The sequence below is a fragment of the Rhamphochromis sp. 'chilingali' genome (assembly GCF_963969265.1).
Source record: "Rhamphochromis sp. 'chilingali' genome assembly, chromosome: 2".
NCBI classification, from domain to species: domain Eukaryota; kingdom Metazoa; phylum Chordata; class Actinopteri; order Cichliformes; family Cichlidae; genus Rhamphochromis; species Rhamphochromis sp. 'chilingali'.
The window spans coordinates 10,509,439-10,534,751 of record NC_137930.1 but is presented as its reverse complement, the minus strand read 5'-3'; the positions used below and the strand labels follow the sequence as shown (position 1 = coordinate 10,534,751).

The 25,313-nt window shown below is 42.0% G+C and overlaps 3 protein-coding genes across 4 annotated transcripts; 1 reads left to right on the top strand and 2 right to left on the bottom strand.

Moving 5' to 3' along the window:
* Positions 1 to 1,680: 1,680 nt before the first annotated feature.
* znf319b (zinc finger protein 319b) lies at positions 1,681 to 9,522 on the bottom strand. The gene is made up of 3 exons (XM_080876604.1): positions 9,163 to 9,522; positions 7,571 to 7,724; positions 1,681 to 7,481 (listed from the first exon to the last, which is right to left on the bottom strand). Exons 2-3 carry the CDS (start codon positions 7,573 to 7,575, stop codon positions 5,624 to 5,626), a joined length of 1,863 nt encoding a protein of 620 aa, XP_080732730.1. The 5' UTR covers positions 7,576 to 7,724; positions 9,163 to 9,522; the 3' UTR covers positions 1,681 to 5,623.
* Positions 9,523 to 9,852: 330 nt separating this feature from the next.
* On the top strand, positions 9,853 to 14,909 carry usb1 (U6 snRNA biogenesis 1). 2 transcript variants are annotated; one of them, XM_080876606.1, is made up of 7 exons: positions 9,857 to 10,164; positions 10,921 to 11,060; positions 11,154 to 11,337; positions 12,448 to 12,501; positions 13,091 to 13,196; positions 13,510 to 13,590; positions 14,609 to 14,909. In XM_080876606.1, the coding sequence occupies exons 1-7, from the start codon at positions 9,995 to 9,997 to the stop codon at positions 14,714 to 14,716; spliced, it is 843 nt and encodes a 280-aa protein (XP_080732732.1). In that variant the 5' UTR covers positions 9,857 to 9,994; the 3' UTR covers positions 14,717 to 14,909. The 2 variants fall into 2 exon arrangements, with proteins under 2 accessions (XP_080732733.1, XP_080732732.1); XM_080876607.1 differs by lacking the exon at positions 12,448 to 12,501 and having other exon boundaries at positions 9,853 to 10,164.
* A 1,001-nt stretch (positions 14,910 to 15,910) lies between these two features.
* pla2g15 (phospholipase A2, group XV) lies at positions 15,911 to 24,585 on the bottom strand. The gene is made up of 7 exons (XM_080876605.1): positions 24,276 to 24,585; positions 21,768 to 21,924; positions 20,471 to 20,589; positions 20,248 to 20,346; positions 18,904 to 19,128; positions 17,692 to 17,804; positions 15,911 to 17,535 (listed from the first exon to the last, which is right to left on the bottom strand). The coding sequence occupies exons 1-7, from the start codon at positions 24,412 to 24,414 to the stop codon at positions 17,134 to 17,136; spliced, it is 1,254 nt and encodes a 417-aa protein (XP_080732731.1). The 5' UTR covers positions 24,415 to 24,585; the 3' UTR covers positions 15,911 to 17,133.
* Positions 24,586 to 25,313: the final 728 nt, after the last annotated feature.

The following is a 25,313-nucleotide window of genomic DNA, read 5'->3' as shown; positions in this document are numbered from 1 at the left end:
CGGTATGTAACAGGTGTCGTCTCGTCTGTTTGTAAGCAAGGTGCAAAAACTACCTCTCTAAGGCAGAACTCGTTAGATTTTAGTTGCTCCTGTCACTTTCCTAAAACTAGATATGCTCTCGAGCGCACTTGGAAAAATTGTAAAATCTTCACACTTTCACCCAGCAAAGCGCAACCTTGCTCAATTAGAATGTTCTCCAAAATGTGAAAACATTCTAGAGGAAAACCTTTAGGAAGCTTTTCCTGGAGGTTCCCTTAAGTTTGTTTGTTTTTGTTTTGTTTTTTTAAATAACCTTTAGGGAAACATCTGGGAACATTCTTGAAGGTCCCCTGGAGGTTCTACAAAAGCAACCTTCAGTTTTCAGATTGCCACCCTTGCTGTTCACTCTGTTTTAACGAAATTTGTCTCATATGAATTGGAGTTGTCTCAAGTATGAAATACAATTCATTGTTTCTATTTTACCTTTTGAGTTCAACTCTGGCCTTAAATTTGAACTTGGTAGCATGGATTTTCTTAAAGAATATACATATCTCACTATAGTATTTTGTAATAGTTCTACAATAATATTCTCCATTTTTTGTTAATTAATGAGTAATAATAACAACAACCCTGCTATGCTTTCTGTGTTTCTTTCATGTAAGAAAGAAACAGATTAGAACATGATTGAAAAAAAAAATCAGCTATTTCAAACGTAATATTAAATAGTATTTTACATCTGAAGCCGAAAACGTCTGGTAAATTTCATATATTTTCATGGATGAATTCAATATTCATGAGACATATCAAGGCTTCTTTTGTTTTAATTTTAATTATTATTGATTGACAATCAGAAATTCAGTATTAATCAAAAAAAGGATTCCTGATAGAGAAATGTTCCAATTCTAAAGCGTGGTCACTTAGTACTTGGTTGGGGTTCCTTTACCATGAATTATTGCATCAGTGCAGTGTGGCATGGAGGCAATCTCTGCTGAGGTGTTACAGGTTACTTTGATATGAGCCTTCAGCTCATCTGTGTTTTTGGGTTGGGTGTTTCTCATTTTCTTCTGGACAATACTTCACGGAGTTTCTGTGGCGTTCAGGTGATGGTAAACTGGCTGGTCAATCAAGCACAGTAATAACATGGTCACCAAACTATTTGGTAGCAGTTTTGGCATTATGAGTAGAAGCTGAAAGGAAATTGCTGTCTCCATAAAGCTCTTAAGAAGATTTTACTGAATTTCTCTAAAAAGTCCTGGTAGACACTCTATTGACTTTGGAGTTGATCAACCACCAACAACACCACACTGCACCACAAATGATCACACAGTGCAGGACATTCACATGGGACTTCACTACCGCTCTGTTCCTTCATCTAAGAGGAGGTCCACATCCAGATGTTGTTCTCCCTGGCCCAGGTAAGACGCCTCTGACGTCTCTGGTTCAGGAGTGTCTCCTACCATAATAGGGTAGAAGGTGCATAATACCGTTAATATGCTTCCGTACAGCACTCTGCAAACAGCCAGCTGTTTCAGCAAATCGATGATCGTCATCTGGACAGCTGTCGAGTCAGCAGTTTTCCCCATGATTGAAGCTGTATGTGCTGAACTAAACTGAGAATTGTATAACATTTGTAATGTCTGAATGGTAATTGAAATGAAATGGTCTAATAATCTGACACACTGGATTTCAGATTTTTATTTTAACCAAGAAAAACTGTTTTCAGATGGACGTATACAGGTTTTGACACGGTCGAAGGGCTTCTCGGTATCTAACGAGGTGAACGTGCGAATTCCAGGAAGGCTTTAGTTCCAAAATACCGATGGGCTTTGGCTACAATGTAGCTTGCCATCACCAGTGTGTGGAATGTGTGTGTGAATGGGTGAATGACTGAATGTAGTGTAAACCGCTTTGGGGTCCTTAGGGACTAAGTAAAGCACTATACAAATACAGGCCATTTACCAAATAACTTCATTAATCTTATAGATTTATAAATGGAAAAAAAGTTTTATTTGTTAGTGCCGTTTGTAATTGAATGCTACATACATACAGATAATCTTAGCATGAATGTACACGTACTGTATGTCGCCACAAAGTTTTTTTCTTTTCAAAGGTTTGTTTTCAACATCATTCACATGAACTACAGTACAATTTGGGAGGGAGGGGTTGGACAAAAAAAAAGGGAAAAAAAGAAGAAATGATATCTGAGGGAATGGCGCTGTGTGGAGGAAGGGCTTGGTGACACTGGTTCCCAAAGACAGAAACACAGGAACTAACACGGCAAGCATGCAGAGAGCAAGAGACACCAGGGTCTGACGGGGTTATTTATTGGAACTGAAAAGGAAACAGTAAACAACGGGTGGGTTAACTGGTGCCTTTACTGGCCTTTCACTGCAGGAGGGTAGGGAGTAATCATTTGTGCTTGTACAAAATGTTTTCCTCTGTTTGCTCATCAGATACGACAAATTTTTAAAAACCCACCCACCCCACTTGATTTTGAAGATTTCCTCGCTGTAACTTTTGGTCCGACCCAAACAGTACTCTACAACATAAAAAAATGAACAAAAAAGAAATAAAATAATGCATCCAGGCAGCCAAGGTCAGGAGTACTAATCACTGTAACAGTGCTGCTTGGCTGGCATTAGGTTAATCTTTGGCTTGGAACATACATTTGTATGTTGTTGTTATTATTATTAATACACATAAGTGAGGTCATTATTCTGCAACTTGAGCGACTATTTTCTATTATACACATCTAATGATGTGTCAGCACCGATCAACTAGTCCTTGCACACTTGCGTTTCTTGGCAAAATATGAACCCAGCCCCAATGATTCCTGATGTGTGTGTGTGTGTGTGTCATAGTAATTCTGCATTTCCAAAGCTGTGGCACACCTACCCCAAGGCCCTGGTCTCTCCCTCCAGGAATACAGATATTCATATCAATTCAAATAACATTAATTAAAAAACAAACAAACAACTTACAGTACTTTTGTTTTTTAAACCTCAAATCCACCTTGTTCTGAACATCGTTCAATACCAGATTCATAAAAGTAAAAAAATAATTAATGATAATAATAATAATAATAATGATGATGGTGGATAGAAACAGAAAGGAGTAGATGAGGCAGAGAGGCACCGCGGCCCCACTTTTAAGGCGAAAACAAAAAGAAAAGAACTGCAAGCTAGAATTTAAAAAAATAAAGTTACTTCTGTCTCCTCAGTGTGTACTCGGTTCTTTTCAATACTGCACTCAAACCATGAATCGAGCATTCACGGCGTTCACACCCAACATGTAAACTAACTGGTGTTCCAGGACCCTTAAGCACAACTACAATCTCATAGCTTTCAGAGGAGAGGAAGGAGCCAATCTCTCTGGTAATAAACCCACCCTGACAGACACGACGTCGTACGTAGCAGGACAAACAGATTTAACAGGTCTTTCAAACCGTGGAAATTATTCAACACATGCTGCAGGACAGTCCCGCAGAAACAGCTCTCACAAAGACCAGTACAGTTAGTAATAACAACAGTAATAACAAAGAAATAGAAAAAGGCAGGTTGGTTGAAATAATTCTACTACAATTCACTTCAGTCTGAATTTCCCTGTTTGACAGAACACCGTTTACATTCACGCATTCAGACTCATGTGCGGGTTTCTCTTTGAGACTCCTCGCGACGCACTGGCACAGTCACTACATGGACTACAAAAATGAAAACGAAATACAAAAAAAAAAAAAGAAAGAAAAAAAAAGCATTTTTCATAACATTTCACGTGGTAAAAAGTAGCAAGAATACAAAAACAGCTCTTCAATACCTATTTTCATAAGAAAGACATTTCCGACTCATCTGGCTAAGCACACCCACACATCCAGAGTTATATACAGGATGAGGATGAGACTTTGACACTTTTAAATGCACGACAGCACTGACCTCTGCAGGAATAGTACATTAGTGTGAAATATATTTTTCTGTATTGAAGGATTAGAACAGCTGAAGCTTTTGCAGACTTAAATTTGGGCTGGCTGATTAGTCTACACACCACAGGGTGTAGCTTTATACTGTTCACACATAGAATTATTTAACCGTAGGACAACGCATTCCCAAATCCCCAATGCCGTTTCACTTCACATACACCGATCAGCCATAACATTAAAACCACCAGCCTAATATTGCATTAGAGCCTCTCGTGGAGCCAAAAAAAGCTCTGACATTGGCAGCAGATCTTTGGGGGCCTGTGGTGCCTCTGTGGATAGAATTTGTTCCAACACACTGGGTCAACACCTTTGGCTGCTATGTTATTGCTAATTGGTGTAAAATGAGGCCTTCACTGGCCACTTCTTTAATAAGAAGAGTAAAAATAAAAATGGAGGTTAAGGATACCCAAAGCATTTCAGACCACTCTTTACCCAAAGATATTAAAGTGAGTGCATGCGTGTCTTGGAGGGCGGTATGGAAAGTCACACTTTGCAAACTTCTGATACTAAACAGTGACAGGCTGAGTCAGGAAGAGCAGGAAGCAGAGGAAAGATGTAGGTAATAATGAGAGGGGGAGAAACTGAAGGGAGGCCAAGAGCAGTCATCACAAACCCATTGCAGACATGCAGTTTTTTTCCATTAAACTGACACCATCGAAATGAGTAAACTTCATGTAAATGAGCACTCGGGTCACTTTTATGTAAAAGTCGCAATGGCAATCCTACAAGATCAGACCTCGTAAACTCTTAAGTATCAGTTTTGATACAGGACAAGTGGACACGTTAACTGAGATTACACACGTGACTTCCTGAATTCCTCAGTTCATTGTGTGCAAAACATTTGATCTTTAAGTCAAATTCTAGTTTCTAGAATTATAGTTAAATAATTCCTCTGTGATGCTCTTCTGCTTTTCCAATTTCAGAAGAAACATCTCTCTGCTGCAGCGCACACAGAGAAAATAATCTAAAGTCTGGAGTCAATGCTGATGACACTCAAGCTTTTTTTCTTGAGGTATGAAAAGATTTTGCATGAGTACCATAGTAGGTCTGATGCATGTCTGAATGAGACCATGGGCGCCAATAACGTAAATATGACCTATGCCTGAATGACAATCTGCTATCACCTTAATGGAATGCTTTGCATCCCATGTTTGAAAAGGGCTATAGTAGCAAGAGGGGGGGGAAGAAGAAAAACAAGAGGACTCCACTTTAGTGGATACTAAGAGTTGCGACTCAGCCTGAATGATTTACTCAATACTCTCTTAAACATCCTACCAAACTGTTTTAAAAACAACAAATCCTGTCTTACTTTTTACTGACATAACAGGGATGCTTCTGCTGCTCATTTCTGAGGGGAGGAAATTAGGGTGGATCTGCTAGATCAACCTGCAATATGGCACTTGTTCCTGGGAGTTACGTGGTTGTGGTAAGGGTTGGGTTTATTAAAATAAGGACCAGATTTAAGAAGAGACAAAAAAAGGTTCAGTTTTTATGGAATGACAAGACTTGGAGTAACATTAACTGGGCAGATTAGCAGAGCAACAAAACCCTGATGTAGCACTGTTGGAATGAATAGAACAATTCAGGACTCTCCTGAAAGTGTGGTTAATGTTAGGCTGAATAAATAGCCCAGAAGGGACAGACAAAAGTTCAAACTAAGAAGTCAAGGGTTTATATGCACTGGGGCACAGGGTAGCCCCCTCCATCAGCTGTGTGCTGCACTGTGTGGTCCTGCAAGGAGCCCAAGTCACTGAAACGCTCTCCGCACCAAACACACTTGAACTGACCCTCTCTGGAGTGCGTGCTCTGGTGTTTGGTCAAGTGCTCGCGTTGTTTGAAGCCCTTATTGCAATGACCGCACTTGTACGGTTTTTCGCCTGTATGCACGCGCCGGTGTCGGTTCAGGTCCGACGAGTACTTGAAACGTTTCTCACAGTCAGGGCACTTCAGTGGCTTTTCCCGCGATGGGTCGCAGCGATGCTGCACAAACTCTGAAGAGGACAGGAAGCGGCGGTCGCAGAGCGAGCACTTGAGGGGCTTCTCCTGGCAGTGCGAGTTTTGATGACGCTGTAACGTGGAACTCTTCTTGTAGCCTTTTCCGCAAACGTCACACTTGTATGGCTTGTCAGGCGAGTTGTTGGACGACTCCCCGCACTTGTGCCTGAGCAGCTCTCCTGACTGGCTGAACTCCTTCTGGCATGAGGCACACTTGAACAAGTTGTCCATGCCGTGGACGTGCTGGTGGTAGAGGAGGTGAGAGGGCTGCATGAAGCCCTTGTCGCACAGATTGCATTTGAATGGGCGGTCTGTGGGGTCTTTATGAGTGCGGCTGTGGCGCACCAGTGCATACTGCTGCTTGAAACTCATCTGACACTCGTCACAGTGGAACGGACGCTCCTCTGAGTGTGTGCGCTCGTGCTGGCGAAGGTCAGATGGCCGCTTGAAACCCTTACCGCAGGTGGCACAGCGAAACGGCCGAGAACCCTGCGGGTGGCAAGGGTGGTGAAGGAGCTCTGAAGACTCTTTGAAGTGCAGTTCACATAAGTTGCATTTGAACAAGTGCTCACCCGAGTGCACGTACATGTGGCGCACCAAGTGGGAGCGGTGCTTGAAGCTCTTTTCACAGACAGCACACTTGAATGGACGTTCATTGCTGTGTGTTCGCTGGTGGTGCTGCAGGTGTGACGACTGGCTGAAGGCTTTGTCGCACGTGTCACATTTGAAGGGCTTTTCCCCCGTGTGAACCCTCTCGTGCCGTGTCAGTTCTGAGAGGTGTTTGAAGCCTTTCTGGCACACGGAACATTTGTAGGGCCGGTCTCGGGCCGAGGGGAACGGCAGAATGGACGAGCTGCTGCTGGCTGACGCCCCATCACTGCTGGGCTGCTGGGAGCTGCTCGAGGAGTTGGGTGTAGCGCTGCCAGAAGAGCCAGGCCGGTAGGTCTTCTCGCATATTGAACATTTCATTGGGTTGGTGCTGTTGTGCGATGTGTGGTGCTGGGCGAGAGAAGTGAGCAGGGAGAAGCCCATCTTACACACCCCGCACACAAACGGCTTCTGCTCCACCTGAACACACTGGTGCTCCAGCAAGTCTGTTGCCTGGTGGAAAATCTTCATGCACTGAGTGCACTGGAATGACCTGTCCTGAGTCACCATGCACTGATGTTCATGTGGGTTTGCCAGGTGGGAGATATCATGTCCACAAGCCCCACACTTGTGTCCTCCCTCTGTCCCAACCTGAAGGGACGTCTGCTGGGCCTGGGCAGGGTGCTGCTGCTGCTGACTGTGCTGCCCACCTACATGCTGCTGACTCCCACTGTGTTGCTGTCCATGCTGGCTCTGCTGTCCATGCTGCTGTAGCGACGTAGTGTCTGGCTGTAGTACGATACCATACACAGCACAGCCCAATGCGTTCTCAGCACCCGGAGGGATGGTGTGGACAACCTGAGGTGGTGCAACTGCATGCTGCTGCCAGGCTTCTGTCATGCGGGCTCGAGTGTAAGGATTGAGCTTGGCAGCTGGTGTGGCCCAACTGCAGGAAGAGAGGGAGAGCAACAGGTATTTCAAAGTACAAGCTAAAAGCTTCTGTGTTTGTGAAGGAGAAATGAAACATAAACTCACTCCATGTCTGCAGCTGGCACCGGAATGCAAAGGCTGCTTGGTGGAGATGCAGGTGAGAAAACAGCCAGGTGCCAAGGGGAAAAGATGACCAGGTGTGTGAAGTAGTAAAGGTAAATCAACTACTTTCACTTTAGTCTTTGCCTTCAGGTGGTATCTGTATAAAAACAGAATTAAAGTGGGTTATAACAAACACTGCAACTGGCATTCAGTAATGATAATAATGTTTTTAAGCTAATGATTCCAGCCCTACACCCAGACTGAACAATCTGTTCAGTCTTTATATGTTTAACCAAAAATTTAAAGCCAGACCTACACCAGAAATGAGTACATCAGAGGGGCAGATAGGGTTGAGCAGTTTGGAGAGAGAAGTTAGAGGGGCAAGGCTGAGATGGTATGGACATGTGCAGAGGAGGGATAGAGGATATACCGGGCATTGATGATGGAGCTGCAGGCAGGAGAAAAGGAAGACCTTAAGGGAGCTTCATGGATTTAGTGAAGGAAAACATGCAGAGGGTTGTTGTGACAGAGGAGGGTGAGATCAAGGCAAATCAAAGGGAGGAGGAGGAGGAGAAGGGCTCAAATATGAGACTTTACAGGTCTGCTTGAATTGGTTTTCATATTTAACAAGCGAGACATTTTTTATACCACTGTCCCAAATTACAGTTCCTGATTCTCTTTTATGGTAAGAAAAGCTGGAAAAATATCAGGCTTTTATCTTCAATAGTTTTTAGCCATTTGTGTTCAAACATTGCCTCAGATTTCAAAGTGTGAAAATTTTAAATTATTTGCCATATGAAGCTAAAAATTTACAGCAATCATTAGATATGTCCAAACTTTGGATCGTGAAATCCTTTGGCAAACTGTAGATGTTCGAGCAGAAAACGGGATGAGCTTTATGAGTCCATCTGTGATGGGGCAATATCTGCTCAGTAAAAACTGCTCATTTGCTTGTGTGAGCTTCTTGCACTAGGTTCAGCGATCACTGTAGATTTTAGAGAAGCAAAGCTTTTAATGTTAGGTTTAAAACAGGTGAATGACAGACTGTGCGGGTAACTACACATGTGGGCACTTTCTCTCATTGCAGTCATCATTAGACCTTCACTTACATTCATTCTTCAAAAAGCATATATTCATGGCAATGACAACGTCAAGGTGAGGCCAGCGCAATTAGGCTGTAAACAGTGAGGGTGTTTGAAGATATGCAACGTCTATGAAAGCAGCAGCAAGTGAACTCATTAACATACAGACTTAGATCGCAAAGATTAGAGCCGGCTTTTATTTAAATGGTATAATAGTGGCGGTGAAGTCCCCTCCCCTCTCTATGTACGAAACTAAATGCCCACCGACTCACGGTAAAAAGTGGAAAGCAGCGTCTGCGCATCATAATGTTTCTCGTCTCCAGGCGAAGATCACTGTAACCAGGTTAGCTTAGCTACCTAGCCTAGCCACTTGCTAACGCATCCACAGGAGCTTACGATGGAGATTAGCAGGCTAGTCACAGCAAAATAAGAGCCAGGTAGCAGCAACAGCAACACGCTAGTTATACGAGCCCTTCATGTAAACAACGATGGGAAAATGCCAGATTTACATACCCGGAGTGTCCAGTCAAGGCTGCTGAGTATTCTCTGTGTGATCGTAGGCTAGCTGTTCCCCATAAAAGCGCTGGGTCCCTTCCTCACATCCGCAAAAAGGTGCTCGGATGCTCTCTTGTTCAAGCGCCGTGGCTTCGGGGGGGCGAAAAAAATGTGATTTGCGGCTCATTAAAACACGCGGAAATTCTCCCGCGATTTCACCATCAGCCCCGCAAACAGCATCATTTCACGTAAACGTGCGTCCGACTCCTAGGGCATCCTCGCGGCTCACGGAAAGATGTGCATTTTGTAAGAAGTTGCTAGCCTGGTATCGACTAGCTACTGAGCCTCTGCCCGCGCGCACGGGAACATGAATAAAGCAAGAGTTAATTGGCATGCTCACACGCACACACACAAGTATAGAGCCCAGTGTGTGAAGGCTTTAATGTAAGATTTAGCAAAAAAAGAAAGTAACCCTGTTCCGTATCTATACTTTAAAGAATAGAGAAAAAAAAAAGAAAAAAAAACATTTTCTAAATGGCTCTATTAAACTTGGTATATTTTGTTCCGAATAGCTCACACTGCATTAATACACATAAGATACACAGCTGATACAGTATATACACATTTTCTTTATCCACAAACCATCGAAAGGGGAACTGATTTACAGCAGGCGTTATGTTACACCGGAACCTAATTTATGGTTACAACAGGTTGTTTATATCGGAAGTGAAGCGCAGAAGGCGCTGGAAGGCAGGCACCTTTCTTATGTGCATGGTTTAAAAAGTTATATGAGCTCCCGTGAGTTGATCTCTTATTTTAAATAATGTGGCGGAATATCAGGTAGTTTAAAATGTTGGTTGGCTACAGCAGCAGCAGCTCGGAGGAGGACGGTGAGGCTGGCGGTGAAGCTGAAGGAGCGAAAAATCAGAGTGAAACTACCTGCCGAAAGTGCCAAGAGGAAGATGATGGTTTGCCAACGAGGAAAAAACCCAAAACTGAGGAAGAGAGCCGCAAATCAAGGTGTGTCTCATGGCTGTGTAACCCTCTCTCGGGTGTTAGCGTTGGTGATATAGCTAAACTACGGAAGACCAAACCTGCCCAAACTATAAATAAATATATAACAGAATAAAACAGTATGGGCAACGGGCAATCTATAAAATGTGAAGTAAACTAAATAATAAATAAATAAATAAATGTTATTTCAAACCTGTCCTATCCATCTGCCTCTTTGTTTGCCCCATGAGATCATAACCTGGTTTCCCTGCAACTTTCTCAAATTGAATAGTCATAAAAACGGAAGTTCTCGTCATTGGCACCAAACTGACCTAACTACATAAACTGTGAAGGTCAGTAATACCCATATAAATCATAAACAGTGAACAAAACCCAAAAAGATTTCATAATTGAATACTATGAACTTTTTAAAGTAATTACGTAACTGCTATTTTCCCACTTTTTACTTGTGAGGATTTGATGCATTTCTTTGTCAAGCAAGATTTTCAAGTGTCTATCTTTGGATTTTTCACGCAGACAAAACAAAAGGTGAGAAAACATAACTCCATCTTTACAAGGCTGATACAAAATTTTCAGATAGAATAACATAAATTGGAGCAAATAATTGTTCAATCAAGCAATAACAAAAGTGACCGTTGAGTGAGAAATCCTGCGTTTCCCAGGACGCCCAGAATTCTTTACGTCACAGCTGAGGAAAATATAAATTATATTAAAGCGTGCTGGGTAAAAAGAATTACTCCATCCTGGCTGTGCTTTCTGCAGACTGCCTCTCCCTGGCTGTGTCTTGACCATGTTTCCAGATGAGGTGGACTCACAGACTGAAGACAGCTCTCTTCATGGTGGACGCATCCGCTCCTTCAAGCATGAAAGAGGAAACTGGGCTAGCTACGTTTATTTCCCATGTAAGGCAGTCACTGTGTACAGCAAGCGACCGGTCAACGAAGCTCACGTCTTGATTTCTCACCTTGTGCCTGCTTTGCTCTCTGTCTCCTCAGATCATCCTGAAGAGGAGTTTGGGGAGCTGTTGGATGGGATTCTCTCGGCAGCATGTGCCCGGGGTGTGGTTTTGACTGTGCAGGATGAGTTCCACCTCAGCCTGTCCCAGACAGTGGTGCTCAGACACCACTGGATCCAGCCGTTCACACAGAGCCTCAAGTCAAGTCTTACAGGCTGCAAAAGGTTGTTTTATGTTGTTTTTTTTAAATTTATTATAATGATATGGATTAATTATTTACTTCAGTGATGTCAAAAAGAGAGCTATATTTTTTTTAATGTAGAGTACAGCTCTGCTTTTTCTTAAAGCCTCCAGTTTAGTTTTCGGAAAACTCTTAACTTTTAAACCTTAACAAAACCCAGATGAATGACTTATTAAATAAGTTGAAAATATAATTTATAGAGTCAAAAACATTTTGTGTACCAGGCTGTAAACATCTAGATTTGATCTCTGAAGTTGGGTATTTTAACGCGGGACAACCCAGTGGGTGTTGGCTTGCTTTTGTAGCCACCCTCAAGTGGCCATTGGAGGGAGCTGCAGCTTTTGGCATCTCTGTGTTGGCTTCATCCCCAAGAAGCTTCTGTGTGAATTTGATCACAGGTGGTTAAAATAAATAAATAAATAAATAAACATGGCCACACTTCTGTGTAGGAGAAGTGAAGCCAGTGCAGAGTGCCTAAAATCCTGCATTCAATCTTTGGGCCACTAGATGGCGATAACTGTGGGGGGAAAAGACTCAGGTCCTATAGAAGTGTATGGAAAAACAGAATTCTGTAAACACTTCCCTGCTGAGTTTATGGACTCAGTCACTCATTTTGGTTCAGATTGAGTAAGAAATTGTTGATTTTATAAATCTAGGTCAATCTATGTGTCAAATATAGGATTATCAGCTGTATTAAATAAGCCCACTCATGGGTTAATGATTTGTGACTGACAAATTTTTAGTCTAATAGCAGTTTGTTATGTTGGTGCTAATATGATAAAATGAACCTTGTTGTCATGGCACAGCTATAATATACTTAATTTTAATAAAAATCAGAAGTTTTATTGCATTTTCCCAGCTTTAAATGTCAAGCTTTCAAAGTCAGAAACACTGGTATTGTGACAACACTAATGTACTGGTAAGTAAGGTGGCATTATTTTATAAGATGCAAAAGAGTTTTAACATTTAAAAATCTAAAATCACAAGACCAGATGGTAAAAAGAGGAAAAAATAAAGGAAACAGTGTGCAGAAAAATGCAGACATCTATAACTCTGGTGACACACTTATTCTGGTTGTATTGCTCATCGCCAGGTTTGTGTGCTCGGCAGAGAGACTGCGCGTGTACTCTAATGCAGAGAAAACGAGGTACAGTTGAGTTTTTAATTCGAACAGAAGTCAGACTGTAAGTATTTGGACCGTTACACAGCTTCAGCACATCCACACCAGCTCACTGACATGTGTACTGATAAAACATGCATGCTGAGCTTTGTTTGAGACAAAGCCACAAAATTACACAGAAGCGCTTCCACGTGGTTCGGTGTTGATTGTGAGATCGTGTAGATTTTAGGATCAACGTTTAGATGTCTGTGAACATTAGAAGTAAAGAGCTGACTGTGCAACTAACAAAGATTAGATTGCGAAAGCAAATGTTTAAAGAAGCTTTCCTTCTAAACTTGAAGGTGGACAGACATCGATCCTGGACAGCTGAAAGTCAAAATATGTGACTTAGTTAGCGGCACTCTTGCTGCAGCTCACAGCTGCGTTCCTCAACAAGGAAATAAAACCCACCCCAGATCAGCCAGCTAGGGGAAAACATAACATTTAGTATATCATCAAACTGGATGCATAACTGTCCTCATACTTTACACATATTGTCATTGTTGCACAGACTGTTCAGATCTGCTGCCAAAAAGTATGCTGCTCCAGTTTCTGTGTGTGTGTGTTTTGCCTGCAGGACATTCCTGGGGATGGAAGTGTCAACTGGGCATGCTCAGATGTTGGATCTGATCCGAGCTGTTGACAGGACGATGACAGAGTTTCGCCTGGAGACTTTCTACAAGGTCAGTTAAACACACACACAAACAAATCTGCAGCTTTACCCACTATTGTGTGATGATTTTGTATGCAGTAGAGTAATGCCACATTAAATGCAGGGTTCTGATTAGTGAGCGCGATGTTCTTCTATGTTGCACCGGCCTCTTCATTCTGATCGAAGGGCAGGCGTGGTGTTAAACACAGATACCAAGCAGAGACTTTAATATGACACATCAGAGAACAAACAGCAAATTTACAAAAAGAAAAATAATTTTATCATCTCATCTTTAGAAAAAAAGCACTGAAAGAGCCTATAATGTTCCTTAATGTGTTTCATAGGATCCATCCTTCCACGTGAGTCTGGCCTGGTGTGTGGGAGACCAGACAGTGCAGATGGAGGAGTGCATGCAGGAGCTGCAGGTACTCGGACAACTTGTGATTTTTCCTAAATCCTAAATCCCAGCACTGACATCTGTTTGTATTATCTTTATATGATTTCTTTGTTCCTCCTAATTTGTTAGATTTTTTTTGTAGTTCTTTAGTTGATTTTAAGGGCCCAGTCTGCTTGTCATAGCAAGCCGAGTCCAGGTGTGATTAATAAACTCAGTATATCTCAGATAAGCAACAGTCTGACTGAAATGTTTTTGAATTATTCTTAAAACTATGATAATAGTGGGTCACACATCAGTGCTGATATACCGTTTTCATTTCCTGTCTGTGAGAAATGGCACTTTAAACCCAGACAGGGATATGAAAACCTGTAGTGGCCAAGCAGTAATTACATAAAATCAGCTTCTCTTCATTTTTGTTACTTTATTGTCAGCTCGTTGTCTTTCACTGTAAAGGATCTGCTAAACAAGGATTGGTCAGCAGTCTGGCTTTTCACAAGTTATCAGTGAAGCTCGGATAAAAGGAGGATTCACAGTTACTTATTGATAAGATAAAATTGGATATAGTGTAATCCTGTATTTTAAATATGCTTCATTTAAACAGGGAAAATTTCAGTTATGTATTGTAATTGTTTGAGCTGCCGTAATGCCACAGAGTTTTAGAGTTTTGGAAAATTAATCCAAACGTGTCCAAAGATCTGTGTGTCCTTGGTCATGTGTGAAATAAGTTGTTCTGGTATGTGCTTTAATATCAACATACAAATGAAAAGGTGTTACGCTTTAGTCAGCTGCTTCAGGCTTGATGAGAGGGGAGCTCAGAGAAACTCGGGTTGAAGGAAACCCGACAGCGAGCAGGTTTGGTTAACAGAATCCTGAGTTTAACTGACTGAATTTAAGTTAAAGTTAACCCTCTTTCTGGAGCAGAAGACCCAGAGTTTCCTTCATTTTGGAGTTATCAAACTCTGTTTTAACAAAATTAGAGCACAGGTTCTTTAGCCCAGCTGCAGTAGATGTAACTGAATTTGTTTTATTTTTTGAATATGTTGTAGAGTCTAGTAGACGACCACGAAGACGGACCATTTGTGTTGAGGCTGGACTGCTCGGAGCTTCGCTGCAGGACGGGAAACAAGACTTTCCGCTTTGCTCTGGAATCCTAAAACATGAAGTTACTAATGGAGTAAAGCTGATGTTGTCTTTGCACAGATATGAGGGAGACTCGTTACCTCAGCTCTGACTCCAGTGTTCACTGAATTGCTAACATTTTAAATGTCCTTTTAAAAACTCCTGAAACGCCCCAACGAACACAATCACAGCTAACTGCAAAAGTATTGAAATGTTTTATGTATTTAAATAAATTTTTCCATTACGTATGGGACAGTGGTGAGAGCGCTGAAGAATTATGGCATATGCATGACTGAATCGCTGAAAGGAAGTTGTGGATTTGGTCAGCATAGAAACCTCAAGTGTCACAGCTGTACGTTTTACCAGAACAGTGGAAGGAATTCAGCGACTGGTTTCACTCATATTCAAGAAGTTTAAATGTCAAAATCTAGATTTCACATATTGAATGAAGTCAAAGTGAAGTTCTCTTAAAGTTGAGCCTTTTTTTTTTTTTAATTTTAGTTCCCTGTTTTTGTTCAACATTTTTGATTAGCTCCCCCTGGCAAACAGAAATATTGGGGCTTCCTGTGGTTAGAGCAAATGTTGTGTGTGCCTGACTTGATCATATAATTCACATAGTCCTAATCTTCCTAAACAACATCCATACATGGAGAAAATAAAACAGAGCTTTAGAGTAAGGTATACAAGAGGGATTCACTGCAAATATTTGAAAGAATTTAATGAATAGAAGGCAGCACGTGAATAAGTAGATCATCTTGGTCTGGCCCGGTGAGGGGCAGCATGGCACAATACAGTCACGTCAGAACACACTGTCCAATTTTGAACTTTTCACATCCACAAAAGAAAAACCCATCTCATGGTCTTGAGTCATCCCCCGGTGGCTGTAATTAAGCTTCAGAGCATGAAATCTGGTGTCAAGAACTAATTTATTGAATCATTCGGTCCTGATATATACAAAAGTCTTAGGATTTATTAAAATCTTTGTCCTGAACAAACCATCTTAGCATTTCAAAAAAGCATCAGCTCTTTAAATGATGGCATTCAGTGTATTCAGTAGCAGACACAGAAGGGGTCCCTCTTCCCCTGACTAGCCAGCCCAGGTTGGGCTCACCCTCTGAGAGAAACCCAAAACAGACCCTTTGATAGGTCTGCACAGAGTAAAGTTTAAACCCACAAATGTAAACAATCAGTTATGAAGTCAGTGTCATGTGTGTGAGACACCTCTAGTGTTTGAGTAAACGAAGGTAAGACCCAAAAAAAAAAAAAAAAAAGTTTTATTCTAAGCCAAATCATGGCTTTTGCAAACCTAACCTGGAGCCTTCTTCCTGTTAAACAGGGATTTCTTCCTCTCCACTGTCATCCAATGCTTGCTCATCAAGGATTGTTTGATTATTGGACTTCTATTCTGCTGACTTTCCAGTGTGAAGTGCCTTGAGGTACCCACTGATCTGATACATATAAATTTAAAGTTTAAACCAGAAATACTTCTAGTATTCAGCAGAAATGCCACCTTTAAATGATAAGATAACCCCATACTAGCAGGATGGCAAGAGCAGCATGTGTCCTACGGGCCGGTGTCTAGACTGCACTGATTCTTCAGTTGACTTTCTGCCTTACATGCAGCCTCACAAAGAGTTTTTTGATTGGTAAATCTGAGCCTTAGGGTAGCTTTTATGTTGCTTTGGCCACTTTATGAGTTTTGTAAGCCAATTAAGTTGTCCTCATGAGACCCAATCGATAAGTTTCACTGATAAAACTCCTAGGTTTCACAAATTAAATCACTAATCAGTTAAAAACATTAAATTCCATTTGGTAGATATAAACTCCATCTTATGACCAATAGTGTGTCATCTTCCCTCAGGAACAGTTTGAAGGCTTAAATCAGGGAAAGGAGAAGTCTTTAGTCCAAGAAGATATCAAATTCAACCATCTTTGAAACCTAGAAATCAGATGTGTATGGGTCTAATCCTTCAGCACGCGCTTTTTGTAACATGAATCCTAACAACCAGCGATATACAGCTAAGATGAAATTTTGAAAAAAGGCAGGATTTATATTTTAAAAAAAATAAATAAATAAAAAATCAGCTGGAATGAAAAGGCTGTAAATTCAGTATTTGCTTTAACTAGTTACAATTTTACCACAATACAGTCAGAGTTCAGAAATCTCATTGAAGATCAAAACATCAACCATTTTATTAAAGCACATGCAAGTCTACATGCAAAGAGTTAAACTCTTTGCATGTAGACTTTAGAGTAACAGCTATAAAAATCCAAAAAAAAAAAATATATATCAACCTACATTTGTCCTAAAGAACCGTAATACTTTCCTTGAGCATTGTGGCATAAATGGGGAATATTTGGCAATCATTGTTCAGACAGGTGAGACGTCAGTTCCCGTCTTGCTCCGCGTGTCAGTGTAAGGCAAACAGAGCAGTCTGCCTGCCAGCCAGCATCACGGAGAAAACACCACTTTCTTAATATAGTCCACAGTTGTCACATTGAGCAGCATGTCAACGTGCTCATTTTGTGGAAGTTCAACCAACGTCACAGGCTGCTTCTGCTTTCCTATCCAGCGTTTGCACTGGAGGGCACTGTACAGGTTCACCGTCCCGTCCCCCTCACCGGTCAACACTGTGGGCTCCACGTCTGGGAACTTTTCTGAGTACTGAAATGCTTCAGGAGTGGAAATGCCTACACCGTACAGACAGTGGACAGGCACGCCGGGGGGTGTGAAGTCAGCCACCAGCGATTCTGTGTCCTGCTGCATCATCCAGCCGTCCTCAAAATTGATGTCAGAGTAGAGGCGATGGTAGTCCTGCACAGTGTAGTTGGCGGTAGGTGTCTGGACAAAGACCTGGAGGTGGAAACACTTGATTTGGTCACCTCTGATGATCATATTCTGTCTAAAACTACATCACCAACCATTGCTGTAAGGCTGCTCTAACGTGTCAGGAATAAGTTTATGTTGACATAGAAGGAAAAATTAATTCCCATTTAAACAAACACACACCTTATCTTTGGGCCAGGAGCGGACAAAGGGAAACAGCCAGTTGGTGGAGACAGCAGAACGTTGCTGGGAGCGAATCCTGAGCGGGCTGATCACTGGGATGCGGTCATTATCACCTAGAAAGTGGAACAGAAATAAAAGGATGGAGAATTGAAAGATAGCTAAAGCTTTCGTTGAGTGGTGACTTAGAAAAGGGAAGCATGTCCTGGCAAACACCTGATATATGCCGCAGTCCTCAGTCTCTTGGTCAGGATGCTCTTGCAGAAGATATTTTATTTCAAATATTTGTTGTCAGTTTCAGTTTTAGTTTGGTGAACATTTCTCGAGTAGGCTAGCAGAGAGCAAAAAGTGGAAGACTGCTGTCGCAGAGAATTTTAAATTCCTGTAAACTCCGGTGTGGATTATAGATTTGGTCTGACATTAATAAACCAATACACTGGCCTGTAAAATTCAGTTGCAGCCTAATATCCTTTGTAAAACCAGACATTTATTTGACAAAAAATGTTTTAGTGTATGAAGATTACACAAAGATGGACTTAACTAATATTTTTCTAGCTGATCATTGCATTTCCAAAAATGCAAAAAACTTCTAGATTAGCATGCAAAGATGTTTTTCATCTTCACGTTCCACACATTTTTAATGTGAAGACTGCATCTGCAATTAGAAAGAAACCAGTCAAACTACATTTTGCTGATGTAGTTTTGAGGGCCCTCAATTTGGTGCTCAGCTGGGATTCTCAGTCTGAATCTTTGGCCAATTAAAGCAGCAAATGTCTGATAATTGCGATTAAGATGCTACAGTTCAGCATTAATTATACATACGATATATTTTGCATAGAACTAACTATGAATGAGGAAGCTAATGTCAGGGCTAGTAGCTGTAGCTCAATTAGCAGGACAGTTGTTACAGTAACATATCTAAACATAGAGCCAAGTATATCTAATATGTCTGAATATTCCCATCAGTAAATGTTTCATCTTTAGTGGCAAACTGTGAGCTGGTTGAACAACCTCTCTACATTACATTAACTGTTTTAATTTTATGCACAAATAAGCCAATGATGAGACTTTTTTTTTTTTTTTTTAAAAGCATGTCTGATCCAAAAATGTTCTGTTCACAGTATTCTGGTGCCAAGGCACAGAGTTTGTGACTATGCCGGGCAGTCAACAACATGTATATCAGTACTTTTTTTGTAATGCTGGTTCGTCTCTTACCAGAGATGACCACACGTAAGGTCTTCACTACGCCGGCCCACGGCGCTCCGAGAGAGACGAAAGCCTTGATGTACCGATCTTTCCAAGCCTGTGGCTGCTGGTTGAGGAAGTACAGAGTGTACAGGTTGCCCATGCTGTGCGCGATGAGCACCACGGGCTCTCCAGCCTTCTCCACCATCTCTTCAATCATCTTTTGCAGCGCCAAGAAATAATCTTTATTCTCATCTGACGAAGACATGAGAGCAGATGATGACACACACAAAACGTTATGACATTCACGACTGTCAAACAAATAAAACTAGATGGCAAATCTTTAGTATGAGAAGAACACTCAAGAAAACCCAGTCAGCCCTCACGGTTTAATCAATTTTCTCACATCCATTTCTACACAAGTCTACTTTTTCAAGAGACAAAGCCATCATGGAAGACTTAAACCTTCCTTTTTATGCTCAGGGCATGAAAGCAGAAATGCAGTGCATGACAAATGTGTCAGCTGCTTTATAGCACGAACATGTTCTTCAAAATACTGGCTACTGTGCTTTATATGTCCTTCTGTTCCAGTAAAGAGATGCATGTTAAGAGTTATGCAATCACCTCATAAGACTAGTTCATTAGAAAACTAAGGAAAGTCCCGGCCAACCAAATATTGAGGAGTCACTCATGTGCTGCTGCAAAACAGCTGGCTGCATATAGATCTTTAATGCTTGTGTAATAAGCTAGTTGAAATATCACATGTCCAAGATACCACAGGTCATCACGCCTGAACTGCGTTGTTTCTAACAGACTGTGGACTGAAATACAAATGAGCTGGTGGTGGCTTCACTCCATTCTGGTACAGTTAGACTGAGAATATAAGAAGGCAGACTGCAGTTTCCAATTTGGAAATTCGAGAGCGCCAGTCGAGCCGAGGTGAATGCTTGGCCTGTTCTTATATCACAATGGGCAACAACCACAAAGTGGTCTATGGAGGAAAGTTAGAAATGAGGGATCTTTTTTAAAGACACCTGCTCAAAAATAAACAGTGGACGTCGGTTTGCATGACACGCTCACTTCAAGCACTTTGGGCATGGATGTAAAAGGAAATTTGACCCCGTTTGAGGGCAGAAAATATACAACTAATAATTTTAATCCCCATCATTATCTTCACAACTGCTGGAAACCAAAACTCAAGAGGTTTCTGGTCTAGAAGAATCAACTTTTGAAAGGGGAACTGGAGCAAAGCAGTTCTGGTAAATATATGAAATACACCTGTTACCCTCGACAGTTTTGTGATTTTTTATTTTATTTAAATATGCACCACTTCTGGCCATGTTTCCGCCTGGTTTTTCAAGTGTGGTAGCTTACTGGGCGCTTTCCTCCAATCATAGGGTGCTCCTCTCACATCATCATCTCTGGTGTAACCCCAGTCTACCAGTGCCTGCACTATACTGAAGAAATACATTCCTGCAACACACACACACATGAGAAAACATTAAGCATTAAATATGGTATCAGGGTAAATTTGATCAGCAACAAAATCTGGTCACAGTGAGAGGACGTCAGTTAAAAATGTGGCCATTTAACCCACCCACACTGCGTTTGCTTGGATCCAGGTACTCCACTGAGAAGGTCTTCCCGAACCCAGGGACGCGGATGTCCACACCTGGTGGGGAAGACGTGGTGTGTGTGGTCTGGTTGTAGATCAGCCTGCACACACAAGTTTGCAATATTCAATTTATCTCAGTTCTGCATCTGTGGTCAACCAAAGACACACACGCGCGCCCTTTACAAGGCAACAGAAACACTTCTCGTTTTAGGTCTCCGTTATTCCACCTTCTTGTTATTTATGTGTGACAACAACTTCCACATGTGCGGTTTGTAGATATACAACGCAGATGAAAGTAAAGATGTTTGGTATGAAAAGCAGAAATGAGCATCTGAGAACATGCCAAGCTTTAAACGCATTTGGTCATGTTCCTTATTCGAGTGAAATCTGCCATTACATTGTACTATAGAGGCAACAAGTGGAGGTACCCTGCTGTAACCCAAACTAACATTTTACGTTGGGGTATTTCCAGTTAATAATTCTGTTATGTGTGTAGGACTGACTCCTTCAGCAGTTTCCATCCCTTTGTAGAAATGTGGGTAAATAAGGACTTTTCCAACAAAACTGAAATGACAGTAAGTGAAGATCACTAACAACATTGGCAAATATAAGCACTTCTTTTCCAGGGATCTCTACAGCAGAGATGCAAAGTGGTATTGGCATGATCTGAAGCCACAGAGCCACAATAATGGGATACAGTCACCCCTTGAAAACCTGGTAACCTGGTCAAGCTGCAGTACAAATGTGCTGCTTGCAGAAAAATCATTCAGTCACGTGAGAACCGATCTATTCCCATTGCTTTGATTTCAAAATAAAAGCTCATACTTTGTGAAAATAAATTGCAGCGCAAAGAAAGTCAGGTTAAAATTTCCATGATCAATTTAGTCAACCCAGATTAGTCAATCCGAGTCCAAAGTAGGACTAAAGTAAGAATTTGTCTTACACGTCTCTCTCCAGATGTTTTACTTTATCATTCTTATGACTGTACTAAAGTACAGGTTTACTCAATTCCTGATGTCTTTGAGCAGATTGCACTTTGTTATCCTCTAGACCTTGTTGATAAAGGGGAGGACTATCTTATCCAGGTATTGGCACCTCAGCATTTCTCCACCAAAAAACAGCACATTAAGATTTTACATTTTTTACAATCAATGAAGACAAACAACAATAAAAGCTAGTAATGTAAAAAGGGGCAACTTGGTTAATGGTAATTAATTCAGCGACTGACAAACAGCACTTTTCTCTTCTTCACGTGACAAATTCAGGCACCGACACCCACCTAATGTTGTCTATCCAGCAGTCTATGGCTACAGGCACCAGCAGCTCCAGGTTGAGCCACAGTGTGAAGTATGTGTCAGTCTTCTTGTAGCAGATGTAATGGACCACAGTGGGTTTGTCCAGCATCGCCTCCAGCTGGTTTCCCAGATCTCCTGGAACTGCAATGAGCAACATTAGCAATGATTCACTTATCAGGGACATTGATCAGCACTTAGCCTTTAGACTATTAACATGCACTTATGTAACCATATAGAAGCTGTGCAAATTACTCTAAATCCCAAGAAGCCAGCGGAGGAGTGGATGAACTGCAGAAATTTAATCTGCCATTATGTATCGGTTAAGAAGCCATGGATCCAGCAGAGTAGTCAGTCTCATCATGCATGCAGCACATCTGACTGTACAATCATTTTAAAAACATGCTTTAGACATTCAGCTGCAATTCAGCCTTTGGTCTGAAGCAGTTGAGGAGTTTGTATTACTGTTCCCATACTCCAAAAACCTTCCCAGAACTTCCCCAGTGACACTTTAATCAAAACTATAGGTGGACACCATGTGAACTGTACTTTTATTTTAGTCCATGAAGTAGAATACAAATAAATCTTTTAAAGACTTCTGTCAAAGGGACGCTCAGTTTCTGCACACAGGTTCCACACGGGTGGACGTTAAGGGGGAAAACTGCAGTTTGTGTGAAGCAAGCCACAACTGACCAAGGCGGATGACCCACTGGTTAAATAAATGAGGAAATATAAAATCTAAACACAGAGTTGCAAAAAAACCCCCAAAAAAACAAAAACAATTCATGGCTTCAGCCAGATGTCAGCAGCTGTCGTGTAGGACACATGATCTGTCAGGAGAAGTCCCTAAAAAACCAATATGGTGCTTGCATTAAGTGATTTTGTAAACCACACAGAAACTGGGACTACTTCAAATTAGCACAGAATCTGAATCAGAAACAGCAAAGCTGAGTGATTGTGTGAAACTGTAATATGTATCAAGAAGGAAGCAAAAATTCCCTTCTGACAAAAATCCGAACAAGAACTACTGGGGCGCCAGAGGCTGCAGATACAGATGTGTCTTGAAAATCACTCGTCCTTGGGATCGTCATCAGCTCATGACGGCATGGGCGGCCTCTGGAGGAGTCAACTCCCAGTTACCTCCGATAGTGTGGGGCTCTTGCCCCTTGGCATCAGGGCGAGGAGGGTGGGACAAATGGTCCGGGTCTCCTGGGCCTCTCTGCCTCTGGCATTGTGGTTTTTTTCTCTTCCTCATAAAATGTGTTTCGTGACACTCACACGATCATATCTATTTTTATTTTTCCCCTTCTCTCTTTCAAGTGCCGTTTGTGTTTTTAAATAAAAAATGCAGCAGTTGGCGCTTTGTCCCTTATCCTCATCTTTCTCCTTTTTCCACTACGCTCTTTTTTTCTTTCTAATATACTCCTACCTGTCTGTCAGCTATGGCATTTTTAATGCCGGACATAGTACTTGTAATGTGTACAGGTGTAATTATAACTCTTAACAAGCTATGCTTACATTCAGAAGTCAGGGAAGGTTTCAGCTGAATAAAACAAGTCACTACACCTGTGCTTTTCATTCTGTAAGCTGTATAAAAAAAAAAGAAAAGTCTACAGTACAGCCAAACAAGTATAAAACATGAAATGAAAAATGAGATTTTGAGGTAAAACCCATTTCATTTTTTATTCTTATTTATTTTAAAGTCACTCCTAAAGGTTACATGGCCCAGAAAGGTATGAGGGGAGACTCCCTCAGCGTCTGGAGGAGCTGATTGGCTGTTGAGCTGAAGAGTCGCGTTCTGTCATATGACCTGATGGCTGAGCTGTAAACGATTACCCTTTAACACAGGCACAGACACAGCTGGCAGGTTTAAATCTTTCCTCAAATAACGTTAATCAGTCAGTCTTGTCCACAGCAGTACAGCTATATGTCTTTTTTTGTTTTCAGATAGATGAAGATAGCCTATTTCTTATTTCTTATGTAAATCGAACCAACCCTCGTTCAAGAAGCCAACAATTTAAGGACGTCTCGCTTGAAAGCAAATTTTAACTCTGCATTTATTGTGGGAACGTGTTTTAGAGTTTATTTTGATACAGCACAGCTAAAATAATGAAACGTCATATTATCTGATCATAAGAGAGTCTTGAACACCGAGATGCACACACGAGGATTTCTCTGTTTTGGCAGCTGATGACAAGCACAACAACAGGCCAAACATTTACAAAAGTTCAAAATGAATTGACTTATGTGTAATATGTTGAAGCCGAATTGAAGACTTGCCAAGTAGTAATATGATAAATACAGAATTATTTTTAAGTTAACATGATGGCTGATAAACATCAGGAGAACTTAAATTTGACCCCCTTTAAATGGAGTTTGGTCTCCTTTCGAAATCGCCAGCTGCCGATTAGCTAACTGACGGACGACAGCAAGTTGTGCAACTATTTGGCAACAGAAGACAAACTAAGGAATAAATTGATGAAGGAAACACTTACTGAGGACGACCGGGGGTTTTGGGGATGGACGAGGCTTTTCGCCGAGACATTTCCCCGCCGGTTTCTCGGAGCTGGGTGCCGACAACAGCATTAATAAAAGCCCGACACAGAAGGCAGTTACCCGGTGCCAACCCGCCATGACTCCTGATATATCATAGCCTGAAGAGCATAATACCTCCGCGATGTGTGGAGCCGGCTGCGGTTTGCCGTTAAAGCCCACTGCTGCGAGTAAACTACCACTGTGGACGATCACGAGTTCCGGATTTTAAGAGCACACGGTGTTTTGCGAAAAACAGTTACGCCTTTAAGAAAGTGCCCCTCCTGCCATCCACAGGAGGGGTAGGAGGAGTCACCTCTTTCAAAGTAAAAGCTTCCACTGTTCTGCAAGCTTCTTATTTCTGATAGGCCTACAAGTAGAGGAAATAATAATATTAATATCAATATATTAATTGTCTTGTCTTGGCAGCCGGGGTCAGTCCGCCAGGGCCTCCGCTCCTGGCCGCCACCCGGCACACAATGCACCCGACCCCTATGGCGCCTCCTGCGGGTGGTGGGCCTGCGGGAGGATGGGCCCATGTCTCCTCTTCGGGCTGTGCCCGGCCGGGCCCCATGGACTAAGGCCCGGCCACCAGACGCTCGCCCTCGGGCACCCTCCCCGGGCCTGGCTCCAGGGCGGGGCCCCGGTAACCCTATCCCGGGCAGGGTAAACTGTTCCCTCGGTGTCCTTTTCATAAGGGTCTTATGAATCGCTCTTTGTCTGGTCCCTCACCCAGGGCCAATTTGCCATGGGAGACCCTACCAGGGGGCAAAAGCCCCCAGACAACATAGCCCCTGGGATCCCTGTGACACACAAACCCCTCCACCACGATAAGGTAGCGATTCAAGGAGGGGATTGTATTGTAATGCGGTTTTCGTCCTGGTCGCGGAACACTGGACCAGCTCTTTATCCTCTCCAGGATACTTGAGGGTGCATGGGAGTTTGCCCAACCAGTCTACATGTGTTTTGTGGACTTGGAGAAGGCATTCGACCGTGTCCCT

Bases quoted from the DNA above. Each gene is read 5' to 3' on its own strand.
- pla2g15 (XM_080876605.1), bottom strand. From the start codon at position 24,414: ATGGCGGGTTGGCACCGGGTAACTGCCTTCTGTGTCGGGCTTTTATTA. The intron at 21,925-24,275 runs GTAAGTGTTTCC...TGCTCATTGCAG, and splicing joins AAAACCCCCGGTCGTCCTCA to TTCCAGGAGATCTGGGAAAC. The intron at 17,536-17,691 runs GTGTGTGTTTGT...TTCCACCTCCAG, and splicing joins GCTCCTGGCCCAAAGATAAG to GTCTTTGTCCAGACACCTAC.
- usb1 (XM_080876606.1), top strand. From the start codon at position 9,995: ATGTTGGTTGGCTACAGCAGCAGCAGCTCGGAGGAGGACGGTGAGGCT. The intron at 10,165-10,920 runs GTGTGTCTCATG...TGCTTTCTGCAG, and splicing joins GAAGAGAGCCGCAAATCAAG to ACTGCCTCTCCCTGGCTGTG. The intron at 13,591-14,608 runs GTACTCGGACAA...AATATGTTGTAG, and splicing joins AGTGCATGCAGGAGCTGCAG to AGTCTAGTAGACGACCACGA.